Source organism: Epinephelus moara, chromosome 1, assembly GCF_006386435.1.
Source record: "Epinephelus moara isolate mb chromosome 1, YSFRI_EMoa_1.0, whole genome shotgun sequence".
NCBI lineage: Eukaryota > Metazoa > Chordata > Actinopteri > Perciformes > Serranidae > Epinephelus > Epinephelus moara.
Genome location: NC_065506.1, coordinates 12,923,382 through 12,940,083, shown reverse-complemented (window position 1 = coordinate 12,940,083; position 16,702 = coordinate 12,923,382). Strand labels below are relative to the sequence as shown.

Genomic DNA, 16,702 nt, shown 5'->3' with positions numbered 1-16,702 from the left:
CAGAACGTAAATAAGACAATAGAAAAAAAAACGTAGTAAGAAAAGAGCAAAGAAAGAGGGCAAGATATCTATTTAACATTAAGACAGAGTCGTCCTCTGTAGCCCGGCATTGATTATTCATTGAGATATCCACTCTGCTGTCTGCTGGAATCTATGCTAATTCATTCACTGTGGAGACGACTGCTGCTGCCCTGCTATTGGTCAACCGACCACCTGAGGTGGTATCTGATAAACACACATCTACTGGAGCTCCACATTTTGAAATGAAATCAATCAAATGATTGGGTGACTGATAAAACTTGTATACGTCATTATTCAATTCCTGGCAACTCTATAGTGATCTTTTATTAAGCATCTAGAGCATTTTAGAGTGAATAACACATTATCAGTACACATACTTTGAGCAAATATAAACATTTATATATATTATACATTTTCAATGTATTCATTTGCATTAGCTTGAAGCAGGTTATTAGCACAAAATGTTAAAAATAGCTTGACATTTTGAGCATTACATTAATTTGCTTTCTTGCCAAGAGTTAGATGAGAAGATCAATACAACCTTGTATCTATCCAGTAAATATATGACTGCAGCCAGCAGCCAGTTAGGAAATAAGCATATTAAATATTATATATATATATATCCCAAAATGCCAAAATACTGCTTGAAAGTATCTAGCGGTATCTTTCCTAAAAGAACCGTTTTGCCTTGGGTCTACAGCAGGAATACTCAACTTGCTTAGTCTATCTAGAGCCAGCGTTTGGTTTGTCCATTCTGGGCTACTGTAGAAGCAACATGGTGGACTCTGTGGAATAGGACCCCCTTCATATGTAGATATAAACACCTCATTATAAGGAAACAAAAACAAACGATTCATATTTTCAGGTGTTAATACCCTACAGACCTAGCTGTAAATATTTGATACCATTTCAGCACATAGATGCCCCTGAATCCTACACACTTGACCTTTGAATGTTTTTTCTCCCGTAACAGCTGAGAAACACCTCAAGCAAGATTCCACTTTGAATGCAAATCCACAATATGATATGATACTTTTTCTGTCTTTAAAGAAAAACAAGACTCAGATGGTGAATAAATGACTTGCAAAGGTCAATATTTTTCCCATCGAGGCAACAGTGTAGTGGTTCCATGAATGTAATATCACATCCATCTTGTGTAATGTATTCTCTGACTTCAGGCTTGGCGCTGCTCATCAAATCCAATGCCCACAGAGACATTGCATTTGGACTTGATGTCCTTCACAGACCACTGTCTACCTCTCTGTTTATCTTTCACACTCCCTTCATCTCATCTCTCCCTCCTATGTTCATCTCTATCTTACTCTCTTTTTTTCTAATTTCCATCCCTCTCAGCACGCTTTCTTCGCATTTCATTTTGAGCCACCGAGGAGTTTCTCATTTCTGCTCCCTGCCTGGTGTGAAGATAACAGTTTTATTAGAACTTCAATATCTCTGGATCTTTCTTGATAAAACCTCTCAGAAAAATGTGCTGCCCTACAAAGTTCATTCATTACACCACATCTCTCCTGCTGATACACTTCAGATACTATACCTGGGATTTATACTGCTAATCCACAGATTTTGATATAGAACTGAAACACTTTTCTTAATAATGTAAATAGTTAATCAGTTAATAACGCTTCAGTGAAAATTAAGGTTTTAATACTAGAGATAGTAACCATGCCTGACCAGCTTATCATAGAGGGAACAAAACTAGTGCAACAAAATACAGTAGATTTTAATTTTTTATATGCCACTGTAAAATATTACAAATTGTATATAATAGTACTTAATTAAAACATAATATTATGGAAGATAATAGCCACCAGGAATACTTACTAATACTTAAAGTAATAAAAGTAATAAGCAACAAGCTCCTCCATGAAGTAATTTAGTGGAGTTTTGTTGTTAGATCAAACACAACACATTCTCACTAACAACTCATCAAATGCTAGGTCAGAGGCCAATTGGCATCAAAATATGACACATTAGGTCATATTACAACAGTTTTGGATGTTTAGAGATGGCATGTCAATTTCTGCTCATTACATGAAGGTAAAAAACACTTTTACGTTTACTTTCTTGGCTTTAGGCAACTAAAGAACGCAGTTAGGTTTTGAGGAAACATCACGGTTTGGCTTCAAATAAGTACATTTGTGCTAATGTTATATAACATCACATGAAGTGTCACCAGCGTAGGATACTTAAAATATTAGCACACAATGTTGTTTTTAAAACAACTCAGTTGACTTTTGGTTTAACACTGGACATGAACAGTGGGCTTCCAGTTAAAGTCTCGAGTCTGTGTGACCCATCCACCTCTACTCCCACCTGCCCTTTGCAGATTTTCTTGCTCTTTATATACTATGGTAGTTGCCCACAGTGTCAACAAATGCTGACGTCCAGGTCGTCTCATACTGATGCTAAAGGGTGCCTCTGTGTGTTCGTGTCTGACGCCATTGGGCCACTGACCAAGTGTTGGTATTTGAGGAGTTGGGAGAGTGACCAGGATGACAAACAAGGTATAACATGTTAATTAGTGAGCTTTAGAGGTGCTGCTGGTGGATTGCTACACAGCTAGCTAGACAGCTGTTTCCAGTTTTTGTGCTAAGCTAAGCTAACGGCTGCTGGCTCCAGCTACATAATAGAGGTCACATAGCACACTGGTCCAGAGAATCCATTACAGGTCAAATTTATATGAGACAAGGACACATTACATCACTCATTGTGAGTGTTTCTACAGTCTGACCACTAACTGACATTGTCAGACAGTCTTTTGTTTGTGGAAATTACAGTAACAAATGACATGCTTGTATTTTCAGGAAGGAATAGCCGTATATGGCTTTTACACATTATGCATATACACAGATAGTAAACATCCAAAGAAGTGTACATAAGGAGACACTCTCTGCAGCCATAGTAGAGGTTAGTGAGATTTGTGGAAAGTGAGATAAAAAAAAGGTATTATATGTTGTGTTATTCAGACAATACAGCGACGGAGCGAGTATCACTCTCACCACTCTAAACCTCAAAAGAAAACAAGGAATCCTGCCTTTATTATTTGTTATGCGATTAGTTTCAGATTTACCTCGTAATTTTGCATTTCTTATAAATTGATTTCACCGTGCTGCTCTCTTATGTAAGTTCATGCATTTCAAATGAGAATCCATGCATAATGATATTATGATACAGGTTCTGCACAGATTTTACAATTACATTCTTGGTATTAGGCTGATGAGCTCAACCATATAGACTTACTGAATACAAGAGTGGAAGAAGCTTTTATTTCTGAATAATTGAGATTATAACAAACAAAGAGTACAGAGGAGAACAGTCAGAGCTGCAGTACAGTGTGGATCCTTAAAGGATCATGTAAAAGAAAAGTTGAGAGAGAGAAGGGTTGGCTTTATTCCACAGGGGCATGTTACCATCTTTTACTTTCTCTCCATTGTGTCTCTGTGATTTAAACACGGATATTTTAAGAGCGGATGTCAAATTATCCTTGCTTAGCACTTGAGATAGATATATTATAAAGTGTTACTATTATTATTATAATTTTTAGTTATTGGTCAAACAAGCTAAAAATGTCAGAAACTATCAGCCAATTTACACTGAAGAGAGGAAAATGCTGATGTTATTCAGGCAAACATTATAGAGGAGAGGGATTTTCAGAGCAACAAACAATGTTAGAAGCGATGAAAGCATTGATGAATTACTGAGTTAAAAGCCCAGTTACTTTCTGGTGTTGAAAATATGGAGTTTATATGCTTAAATTAGCATTTTGAGCCTTGCTACAAGCTGCAAAATTAACATCAAACAGCTGCCCAGAGTTTCTACACCCAAGTTTAAGTGGTATCAAACCGTCTAGTCTGTTTGTTTGCTTGTGTGAGTTACATGAAGTCTTTGATTATGAATAGTAAGTGGTGGTAATAATCAGCATATTGCCTCAGCTTCACAGAGGAAGCTCAGGACAGCTTGAACTAAATGCCATCACTGCCCTTTAATATTTTTCTGTATACTGTCAGATCTGGACAGGCCTAGTCTTGCGTAGCCACAGCGTTGTGTCAGTGCTTAAGGGGCAAAAACACTCTGACTTGTTTGTATTTCTCTTATCCCATCACAATCATCCTGGGCAGCACTAAGCCCAGGATGCAGCGACAATGTCCTTGCAAAATAGTGTCGGGGGAGACACACCACCTGACAGGACTAACTGTTAGCATGTTATTAGCAACATGGGGTTTTCCGAAGTGTGTTGATGTACTTTAAAAACAATTCACTGAAAAACAGGCGTGCTTTAGTGACTGGTCCAAATCTTTGTCAAAACATGCTATTTTCAGCATGTAGGTTGTTAACTCTGAGGCTGTTGTTGTTTTTTTTCCATAGCGAAGGCGATTTTGAGCCAATGTCATGCTTATAGCCACAGTCTACATCCGGTGAGTCAGACTAGGACAGACCTAAACAAGCAGGTATCACCCCACACATATAAACGAGATCCCGGGGTGAGTGTAATCACTGCTCTGACTGCTTTCCACTTATTCAATTAGTGTAAGCTTCACCATAAGCCCTTTTAACATAGGATGTATTAGCACATGCTCACAGTTTACTGGAAGGAAAGGTTCAATGTATGGTCAGAAACAAAATCACTTTCAGACTTGGTTTTCATTTTGTTTATTAGACAGTAAAATTAGGGTCACAACTATAAATGTTCTCTTTTCTAATTTCTTGAAACGCTGTGGCATTACAACCTCCGCTTTGTTGCTCTTCTGCATGTAAAATACTGCTGGCAACATATGGAGCCATTAAAACTGATGACTGAAAGTTACTCTGTCACATGATTAGTTTTTACCTTCTACACTAAAAATATTAATCAGACCATCAGCTCAAATAAACCCAGATCAAGGTTTTATATCTACTGTATTGACAAAGAGTCATGTTGAGCCTCATCCATAATCTGTGATGCCCTATTGCTGTTGCAGTCTATATTGAGCCTATTTCTCTGGGGAGATACTAAGTGAGAAGGATAAAGAGCATGTTGTCAGCGAGGTACAGTAGGTAAAGAGAAGCCAAAACATGACACAGTCGCTGTTTGTCTCTGTGTCTCTCACTGGTTCCAGCTCAAGAACTACCATGTGGGAGCACCACATGAAGCACACTCTGTACTAACAAACCACGTGACATCTTCAAATCAGAGACTAACAGTTGAAACGAACAAATGGCATTCCCTTGGCATTATCTTCAAAAGGGCAAATATTCAGCTACTGCCAGTGAAAAGGCTTGTCTGTGGAGCAGGCCACTGTTTAGGTCAGCCTCAGGTCTCTCTCTGTCCCTCACGGCTTTGTCTCATTAAGACATGGTGGCTAGTCCAGGGGTTAGTGCAGGGCCATGTCTCTGAAGCCAGCAGCTAGAAGCCCGACACAAGCTCGTGGCAGTCTAATGCCAGTAAAACAGCAAAATCAGCTTGGAAATATTTATTCCAAGGACTGATTACAAAGGCAAACTATATGAAGAACTCCCTTTCCTCATATATGTAGATAAGCATCTTAGCCTATAGGAGAGTATGACATGCAGTGATGTCCTTAATAAAACAGAGTGCACAAAGTCTTCAGCATGTCCCTGCAGAGTACTTCCATTTTAGACACCTGGCTGTTTAAATCACCGTTAAGGCCCTGCAGATGGTCGCTGTAAACAGCGCACTGGATCTAAGCTTCAATGTCAATAGAGCTCTAAGGACTTAAGGTTTTAAACCATAACAATGTAAACAGTATGTCAAATGCATGTGCAACATTTCTTGTTATTCAATGAATAAATGCAACACCCATATCATAATGTATAATTTAATATCATCTGGGATTTGGTTCTTGTAATATCAACACATGTTAAATGTTGACTTTACCTGGTCTTCTTTCTCAGCTTCTACTAGTGCCATTTCGATAAAATGACCACATCCAACCAGGGCTACAGACAATATATCGTTATGACATCGATATACTGATATGAGACTAGATATTGTCTTTTCCTCGTTTTAAAGGCTGCATTACAGTAAAGTGATGTAATTTTCTGAACTTACCAGACTGTTCTAGCTGCTCTACCATTCGCCTTTACTCACTTGGTCATTATATCCACACTATTAATGATTGTTTATCAAAAATCTCACTGTGTAAATACTTTGTAAAAGCACCCTTCGATATCGTCGCAATATCCATTTCAGGTATTTGATCAAAAATATTGTGATACTTGATTTTCTTCATACTGCCAGGAACCTACATCAAGCTACTTGTTTGGTCATCATATTCTTCTGCTTCCTAAAGCACCAATAGTGCTGTCCCCACATTATATCACTGTATATCAATACATAACTACAATATTTGTCTTAAAATATGACATTATTTGAGTTTTATCAGCATAACCCAGTGCTATTTACCAATCTGGAGAGTTAGGTCGATCTAATGGTTTCAAGAAACAGTACTGTATCATGACATATATTGCTATCATGATTTCAAATTATACATTCTGTAATATGAGATTTCATCTGCCCACTCCTAATTTGTAACCATGTGTTGCTGTCATTTTATTGGTCTGCTCCTCTACCTATGAAATGTTTGCTACATGGGAAGGAAGGAACCAAGTGAAACTTTGGTTCCTTACCTACAATTTACCTCCAACATAAAGATGAAGTAAAGTTCAGGAGCAAATTTAAACCATATATTGAGAAAAAAAACTCTCAAGATCCTCTACAGCCAACCTATGGTCTGTCTTTGTTCCTTAGTTTGAGACAGGTAATACATAAAAACCCCAAGACAAATCGCTGTTGATCAGGCCTATTCCCTGTCTGTTGTGACTGGTCATGTGATGTGTGTCATCAGTCGACTCACCTCCTCAACCAGAGCCAGCATACGCCGAGTGCTCTCGAGAGACTGTGGGGACAGAAAGAGGGGGCAAATAATTACTTGAGAGTTCACAAGAGAGCGAATACAGACAGCCAGGATATCACCGTTAAAAAGTATCATTGATGTATCTAAGTGTGTTAAGATAGAATATTGAGGGTTTCAGAAACACATTTGGAAGGTGAACAAAGGAGAAGAAAAGTCTGTGAATATTCAAATGCGCAGACAGACAAATTACTGACACTCAGTCATATAATTAGCCTTGATTATTCCTCTCTTCTCCTCTCCTCTCCTCTCCTCTCCTCTCCTCTCCTCTCCTCTCCTCTCCTCTCCTCTNATTTGGAAGGTGAACAAAGGAGAAGAAAAGTCTGTGAATATTCAAATGCGCAGACAGACAAATTACTGATACTCAGTCATATAATTAGCCTTGATTATTCCTCTCCTCTCCTCTCCTCTCCTCTCATCCAAGGATTAATTATCTGATTTCTACCTTTTGTTAGCTAACTTTCCACCCTCTGCAGGATCCCTCCTATTGTCATCCATTTCTTAAACCAAACACTTTTTCATACCTAATCCTCATTTCACTCTCCCCCTGTATTATCTCCATCCATCCCTGCCTTCCTTATTTCTCCCTTCCTTCCCTCCCATCACATCCATGGAGCCTCTTGGCCTTGCATTATCTCCTCATGAATGTTTAATAAGGCCATTTGAGCTACTCTATTATTCTGCTGCACAGAATTATCTGCTCTTCCTGAGCTCCTCTCAACTCATTAAAAAGGCCAAAGTTCTCTCTTCCCCCAAAAAAAGCACAGTCTTGATGAAAGAGACTTGGAGAACAAATTGCTAAAACAAGGGAGGGTCACATTTAAGCAGCTGCGTCTGTCAGCCTGCAAGGCTCTGGAGCTACATTTGTGTCCTTATGAGAACCGGAAATCATTGTCATGTAATAGACCAAAATCAGTTTTGGCTGCCGCATTAAGATCCTCACAAGTTTTTGTTTTTATGCTTTTTCTTGTGTTTAGTTAAGTCATATACTAGTGCACAGTTACTTTTTTTTGGACAAAAGTAGATAATGGAATGGAAACTGAATTGCGGGTTTTTAGCTGTGATATTAGATGCAAATGTTTATGACAACACATTCTCACTCCGACCTCGTCACATATTGATGTTTGGTCATGGACTTTCCACATCCAAATATGACATGCAAGGTACCCTGGGTATGTTGGTTGTTCACGTTCTGGGACACCTTGTCGAGTTATTCCTGTTAGGTGTATTGTCTTCCTTTAAAATACACTTCCGTTGTCACAGGAAGTTTACCCTTAACATACTGTCTCTTGCAAAATAAACGCACTAAGTCAGTACAACACCACGAATTGACAGTTTTTTTTTTCCTCCAACAACTATCGCATGTTGTTGGGTTTAGGCCACAAAAGCATGTGGTTAGGTTTAGAAAAAAAATATAGATTTTGGTTTTATAATCTTACGGGACACGAACGTTCCTTTCCCAGGTGAAAGTTGGTGTTTGTTGGACCCATCCACTACCCCTCCCACCCACCCTACTCAGACTTTCACCGCCTTAACTTTAGTTCTTGTCCCACCACGATTCCCCCTGACGCTGCAGAGCGCCGTTAAACTTTAAAGCCGACCAGCCACGCATAATGCCGACGTTAAAGGATGGCTTTTTTCATCAGTGTCTGACGCTGCATGTCACTGTCCAAGCACCAGGTCAATCAATCAATCAATCAATCAATCAATCAATCAATTTTATTTATACAATCAATCAATCAATCAATCAATCAATCAATTTTATTTATAAAATTGATTGATCAAATTTGATCGGCAAATCACAACTAAAAATCTAAAATCTATTTAAGCATGGATTTTTGTGTATAATATACTTTCTATAGAGAGGATGTTTGCATTTGCGTTCCCAATTAAGCCAAGTAACTGTGACCACATCTATCTTCATCTGACTGAAGACTGGTGCCCCAGCAAAGAGCAGAAAATAAATGAAAATACAGATGATGATGTGTCCCACATTATGATGAACACAACACTTTTTCTTATTGAGATTAATAATTAAAATCTAGTGCAATTTAAAGGGACATTGTGTAACATTTTCAGTTGTTTATTGGCAAAAATTGATGTCTGCATTCATAAATATGTCATCACTGGTGTACTATTACCTCCACCAATAATCTGACTTATTCTCGTAAAAGGAGAATTTCGGATTTGCTTGTACATTGTGCGGGTAAGTCGTCTGTGGGGTTCCATAATGTTTCGCCATCTTGAGAATACATCCGCCAGCAAGGGACATACAGCCCCGCCTTCGGCGTTTTCGTTGAGAGCCAGGCCAGCGCTGCGTGACTGAGGAGCTGAAGGAGAGGAGCAAGAGGCGCTTCGCTACTACCCCGGCAAATTTGAAACAAAGTCCCACTCTTTGAGCATAATGCAGGATCATGCATATGCAGCATCATGGGAGACGGAATCCTCGTCGCCAAGAAAGCACAAATGGGAATAGAAAAGGCAACGTGACCGGTGAATTAAAAAAATGAGGGTCCACATCGGGGTAGCCTTTCCCAGGTGGAGAGAGCTGCTGAAGGAGAATGGTAATGCAATCGCCGGTCACGTTGCCTTTTTGACTCCCTTTTGCGCCTTCTTGGCGACGAGGATTCCGTCTCCCGTGATGCTGCATAATACATGATCCTGCATTATGCTCAAAGAGTGGGACTTTGTTATGCTGCAGTAGTGCCGGGGTAGTAGCGGCGCTGGCCGCTAACAGCGGCTAACAGCTGTTAGCGGCGCAGTGTTGCGAGGAGAGGGATGAGGTGTGTGAGGTTGAGCCACTTGTCAGTTGTCAAAGGACAAGACGTGATTGGTTTGTTTTGATTTACACCCGCCCCAACAGTCCTACGTTGTAAACACAGCCAGCATGGTGAGGAGGGGGTTTGTCAACTTGCGTCCCGTGTGTCTGTGTAGGAGCCTGAATGAATACTCCATGAAGTATCGGATGACATGGTTTCATCAACGTTATCATAGCTTTTTGGTACACAGCGACTACAGTTGTTGCAATACGCGTTTGAAACAGTGAGGCGCTAGAGTTCACTATCCGTTTGAATGCAATATATGATTTCAACGTTAGATGGGAGAAATTCCTACACACTGTGGCTTTAAAGAGCCTACATAACAAGCAATACCTGAGGATATTACAACAGGTTTTGTGAAATGTGATGACTGTTACTGAGGTGTTCAATTACAAACTAGAAAACAAATTAAAGCTTGCTGATTTATAAGTCAGACTTAAAACTCTAGCAGCCACCTCAGCAGCTAATGCAGGAGGATCTTATGGGATCCCACTGGACTGAACCACTCACTGTTTTTTGCAGACAAAACCCCACATTAACTCATATTTACTTAAAATATTATGTGATGCATTATCATTGTTTTCAATATTAGAGCAGATAACTGTGTTTGTGTGTGTGGGTGAGTACGTGAGCATGTTTATGCAGGTGTACACAAGTGTCCATGTGTGTTCTACTGTACCTCATCGGCTATCTGGTCTGCGCGTGTCTGCAGGTCGGCCAGCTCATTGCGCATGTCTGATTCGTCGGCCATGATGACTGTTAAACTTCGACCTCAAACAAGGAAGACTGGGGAGAGAGACAGAGAGAGGGAGGTTAGTGCACCAATGACACTACAAAATAAAGCTGTGTGACAGATGTTTGTACAGCATGTGACCTGGAATGCGAGGAAAGAATCACAACATTTTAGAGCATTAGTTGGTGCTGAGTACGAAAACAGCCCTGCACTAAAACAACACACAGGGCTGTGCTGGTGTGGCTTTGTTGCTTCAGGTACTAGTAAGACATGATATACAATTCAGGAAGTCCAGCTTGAGTAACAGATCTTTTTCATGCAGAGCTCAAGCACAGCTCTGATCCTTCGTTATACTGTATACCGGCTGCTTGCGATGACGTGAGGTCACAAACAAATGACAAAATATTCATAATTATCTTTTTGATTTCATGGCATTTTCTGTCCTAATCTGTGTTCAGATTCATCTCTAGGTTGAAGAGGTTGTTCTGTAACAGCGAGGTCAAAGGTTCAATCACTCTTGGTAGCAGCTATTGTCGAAGTGTCCTTCAGCAAAACAGTGAAGAGCTTTTTACACCAGACTTGACCCCTTTCTGAAACCTGAAGTTAATACTTGAAAAAGCACCATTGCACACTCACTAGAACTGCTTTGTGTTGGGCAGAAAATATGGCTCAATGCAGGTAAAGTTTTCTGATACCCCTTTTCCACAGAACTGGTTCCATTCTGGTTTGTGCACCTTGTTTTTAACCGTTTGGAACACAACCAAAAATAAACTGGTTCGCAACCCGGGAAGTTGGTCCCCAGCTGGAACCAAAGAATGGCAGGTTTTCCTTGACCTGGGGCCGTACTCACAAGCATTCTGAGAACACTCTCAGAGAGCTCCTATCTTAGCCTAAAAAAATAGCAAGGAGTCCTAGCTTAGGAGTGACTTAGGAATATTCCAAGAGCAGCTCTGAGCAAGGAAGGGACGGAAACCTTTACTTTAGTGAGGAGGTGTGGTTGACCCGTTGCTAGGTATGATGCATTCTTTTAACAGATGTGATTGGTTGCCCTTTTGTGAGCCTGCAAGGTGTGGACACAAAATGGAAATGAAATGAACTGCATCACAATATAAGACTTACAGTGTTGTCATTGTTAGTGTGATCACTCTGCTGATGGAAGACTGAGACGCAAAGAAATCCAATTTTCCAATTGCCAAATATCTTGTGTCGTGATCATTTTATTGCAGGTGTTTTATTGTTTTTGTGTTGGATGGAAGACATGAGTGCATCTCTAATGAGATTGATCACAAATATTATCCCTGACCAATCTAATATGTGGCATTTATACACTCACTGTCAATCGGCCTTTGGATAATATTTCATCTTCCCTTCCTGTCTTTCTGTCATTCTCTCCTCTTCCAAGAAACTCTTAAGCCTCTTAAAAGTCCTCCGTCCTACTCCTAACAGTTTTTCACCTCAGGTGCTCTCTCAGGGGCTGAAATGCTTTGTGAAAACTTTTATCTTTACCTGGACCTTGTCTTAACTTTAAGGGGAATTTTTTTTAGAAATTGTCATAACTTTAGGAATTTTCTTAGAATTTGTCATTAGGAGCAACTCTTTGTGCGAGGGAGCTTTGTAAATACAGACCTTGAAATGTGAACCGTGACAATATCAGTGGGTGTTTCGCATTTTATAAGTTGGAAAGAAAGGATGGCGTCTTGCACAAAACATTGCTCTATATCTTCTTATCATTCGTAGTTGGTTGGTTTTTGGATATGACAAACATCTGTAGCCTGTAACAGAACAAAAGCTCAAAGGAAATCAATGCCATCAGCCATCTTGCTACTACTGTTTACTTCCGTTGTGCTTTGTACAATGCTTTCAGTTGATAAACCATCCTTGATTGTAATAGTTCTAACTGGTGGGAAAGCAGGCTGGTTGCTAGGTAGTCCCAAGGTTCCAAGAATCCTGAACTGAACCAGTTTAAAACCAGAGCTAAATTAGTGGGAAAGGGGTACGAGTTCCTTCAAAGATTCCTGGACAAGTTCCTGCAGCCAAACCTGGTTGATACTCGGGTGTGAAAACCTTTGTCATACCTGCTCAGTCACTGTCAACAGCACAAAAAAGACCATCAACACAAGAGATGGAACAATGTTTTCAGATTTTGAGATACAAAAGGGCACCAGAGTCGCTGACTGAGCCAAGGTACAGGGCAAAAGTCTTACCTCATGAGCACCAGTGATGCATAATTTAATGTTTAAAACACTGTGGGTAAATAGGTTCTGCTTTTGTTTACAACCACAGTCATGCATGCAATCAACCATGTGCACCCAAAAACACACTGTCCATTGGAGAAAGATCACTGCTGCTACACACACCCTGAGCTCAAAACTCCGCCTTGCTGACCCTGAGGGATCAACAGTGAATCAAGATGAACGAGGCAGGAGCTCCATCACTCTAATGCTTTGAAGAAAAAGTATCAGGACAGAGACAGGGCTCTATTTTTGTTCCTCTGACGCGCTCCCAGACAGTATTTCATATAGCCACACACAGTAGGGCTGGAGGTATGGTCCATGAAAAATGTATGTGGCTGTAACTCTGCAGCCTGACAGACCTACACGCTGCTGCTGCCGGTCGGGACGAAGGAGACGAAGGGAACCACCCTTCATTCCTTCTCTCCTTCCCTCTGCCACTGTTTCTCTGAACAATTAAGCCTTTAACGAGGCATATAATCTGATCCACCCCAATCAGATCTCATTTGTACAGTTAATGCGTTTTTGTTTCTATTGCACAAATCATATTGAAGAGCTTTGTTCTAATGTGGCTTGTCGCTAATATAAATTTAACCACCCAGCAGCTTTCAGCTCTGGGATCATTAAAGCTTTATGTAATCTAATCTACTGCAATATACAGTGCAGCGATGGGACCAAGGGAACACTGACTTTTGGACTCAATTAGGTGCTGTGGCTGCAGGAGACTGTCAGTTTGATTAATTTGCCGTGGCAAAATATCATTTCCAAACTCAGGTTTCCATGGATGAAAATGGAACATTTTTGTTCTATAAAAACAATATACTTTAAAGGGGAACTATAGTGCTCATTTTATGGTTCACACTTGTATTTTGGGTCTCTACTAGAACATGTTTACATGCTTGAATGTTCAAAAAGCACTTTATTTTCCTTGTACTGTCTGTGCTGGAACACCTGTATTCACCAAATGTCTGAAACGCTCCGTTTTAGCACCTGTCTCTTTCAAAACCCCTCCTGAAAAAGCCCAGTCTGCTCTGATTGGTCAATGTTTGCGGGTCTTTCATATCTGTGCTGTGTCTCTGCATCGTCATTGCAGGTGGGGAATGACTGTAACCGATTATAGCGGCATTTTTTACCATAAAAAATCTTCCAAATTGAATATGTTCCAGCAGGAATATGATCCAAAATCAGAGAGAATATCACATCAGCAACCGAGATCACACGTTACCCTGACACTGACATGTCGTAACATGTAGCAGTGAAGGCTACGTGATGTAAACATTTGCAGTAGTGTTCCTGGAGCAAATGATCGTATGAAGAAATTGGTCATAAGCCGGCATTGGTTTGTCTCAAAAGTAGGAAAAATCATTGTAAACAGACGATTCAGAACAGTCTGAAGCCTACAGTTTTTGCTCACAGGGATTATTTTAACATACGTTCACCTCACTAGTCAAAACTTTGACCATTTTTATATGGGCACCTGACATTGGAATATATATAGTATATGACAGAAAATAAGGAAAAGCATAATAGCTCCCCTTGTTCAGGCTCCATGCAAGTGTTTAAAGCCATTGATGATATTTAAGCCTTCCTTTGACACTGTAAAAAATGTTGTTGATGTACCAGATTTTGGGACCTAAAGCATTCTGCTCAAGCCCAATGAATCCATCAATCCGTCACTGTGACAAGGTCTCTGAGGTGAGTGGACACAAGGTCAGTCACAGCTGGATGTTTGATAAAGTATCTCCTTGTTCTGCCCCGCCCTCTGTCTGTCTGCCTCTGCCTCCATCCCGCCGGAGTCATCAGGGCGGTTAATAATTGAACATGTGCCGGGAAAAGAGATGGAGGGAAAAAAAACAGCCTTTTCAAAGTGCCGCTCTCCTTCTTTCATGCCCTCCTCTCTCTCTTTATGTGTGTGTGTGTGTGTGCGTGGTTTTTGTCTGCTATGCCTGCTGCACAGTTGCACTTTAAAATATTTATGTTGACATTTTACATTTTAGCCATTTGGCTGACGCTGTGATCCAGAGCTCCTTACAATGGAGGGCAACAGCAGAATAAGCTTCAGTTCATAGATCAGCTACGTTACAGGTGAAGCACACAGAGGAGGCGAGGCTTTGAGTTATAGAAGAGAAAAACTGGACAGAAAAACTCACCATGAGCTGAAAACACATCCACCAATCACCAGCCAAACTTCTTTTTAAGGTTGAAAAGAACCACTGAAGATCAGTAAAACTTTGATCATGTCAGATCACACACTGTCTAAACACAGTATCAATTCATTTGTGGAAATGCGTTAATTTATTCAGGTTATTATCGGACCTCTCTTCTCCATTTTAGGAAGTGGATATGAAGTTTCAAAATGGCAACAAACCAAGATGGATCATATCCATTGCCATACTGAAATCATGCCCACTTGTTGACAGCATTCCCAGGGTCTTGTTGTCAGTGGCAACGGTATTGATAATCCACCAATGCATCTGCACTCTTTGTGTACTGAGATGAAACATGTCACAGTATATTAACAAACCTTTAACACCAGCAACAATAACCAAACTGACTATGAGTAAATAGTGTTGCATCTCACTCAGTCTGTAACATTCAGACCTGAGCTCTCACACACTCCTCACTGCATTAATCTTCACGGTGTAATGTTCTGCTATTATTGATCAGTCATTGATTGCTTATTTCTTTGCAGTGGAGCCGCTTCCTATCAACACACACGTACAGCACAGCTCTGTCGTCATGGTTCCTCTTATATTGACTCTGAGCACTCTGCTGTCGTTGTCTGTGTCACTCACTTCCTGGTCTCAACATTATAATAAAATGATCTTTTAACCAATTTGTTTTCTTTTCACTTCGTAAATAACAAAAATCCAATCAAATCACATTTATTTGTCACATACACAATCATACAGAGTAAAATGTGTAGTGAGACTCCAAATGTTCTTAACATACATCTTATTCAAAATTAAGCATTTTACCACACACAATGCCTGTTCTGGTATTGTTGGTGATGCTATTTGGTCTTTATGGTGCAATTTTGCTTGTATGCTCACGGAGTATAAAAATTGTGTGCTCCCATCACGTGTTCCTGATAATCATCGGTCACCTTAAATCATCCAATCTCACCCATCAATATTCTGCTCACCCCATATACGCGCCCTTCATCTCTGTCACTACTTCCCATAACACTCTCACTTTGAGTTAAGCTTTGTTCTGATAAACCACAGATTTACTCCACTGGACATGCGTCTAGCACTCTTGTTGGACTCACAATCATCAGATCAGTTTTACTACAACAAATCAGATTGATCGGCTCTCGTAGCTTGGCCCTAAATCCATACTATATTCTAAATCCAAGCAGTTTTTGAGTCTGTGATGTTTTTACACTGGACGAGTGAGGAAAATAAGTACCCTCAAAACAGTCTGTACTGACAAACCCTTGATTTGAGTGTGCTGTTGATGGACGCTATTCTACCTCACTGCAATGCACGAAGCTGCTTACAGCTGAAAGAAACTGTAACAAATTATGGATGTTGGTGAAACAGCTCCAGGGACATGTCAGAAAACACAACAACAGAAATTAAATCCTTAGAAAAACATTCTGATGTCCATATGTGAAGTCTAATTAGCAGTGATGTTCTATTTCAGTACAAAATGGTTAAGTGTGTTAATCTTTTTCTATACTTACTGCCAAACCAGTGCTAAGGTGATGGTAAGTAGTGCTTACTATATAGAATTAGTATGAGGTATGGATTACCATAATCCCCTTCTTAGTGAAGTATGCTAACATTTGCTAAAAAAAACCCTACAAATTCTTCCTCTAGGAGCCATGAATGTCTGTGTCCAGTTACTGTTGAAATAAGCAGACATTTTTTTAGATATCCTAGAGTGGCTAAAAAGTTCACGTGCACACCAGCTAACTAGAGAATGTGCTCAAAAGGTCTCCCACTAAAAGCTTGGGGGTATTAA

At 40.0% G+C, this 16,702-nt stretch overlaps 1 protein-coding gene across 2 annotated transcripts in view; it reads right to left on the bottom strand.

Moving 5' to 3' along the window:
• LOC126394485 (synaptosomal-associated protein 25-A-like) overlaps positions 1-16,702 on the bottom strand; it is a 53,193-nt gene that overhangs the window by 20,362 nt on the left and 16,129 nt on the right. For both annotated transcript variants that reach the window (XM_050051320.1, XM_050051313.1), the window contains exons 2-3: positions 10,449-10,555; positions 6,894-6,935 (exon numbers count right to left, since the gene is read on the bottom strand). In XM_050051320.1, the coding sequence (XP_049907277.1) occupies positions 6,894-6,935; positions 10,449-10,520 (114 nt within the window). In that variant the 5' untranslated portion in view covers positions 10,521-10,555. The remainder of the gene's footprint in view (positions 1-6,893; positions 6,936-10,448; positions 10,556-16,702) is intronic.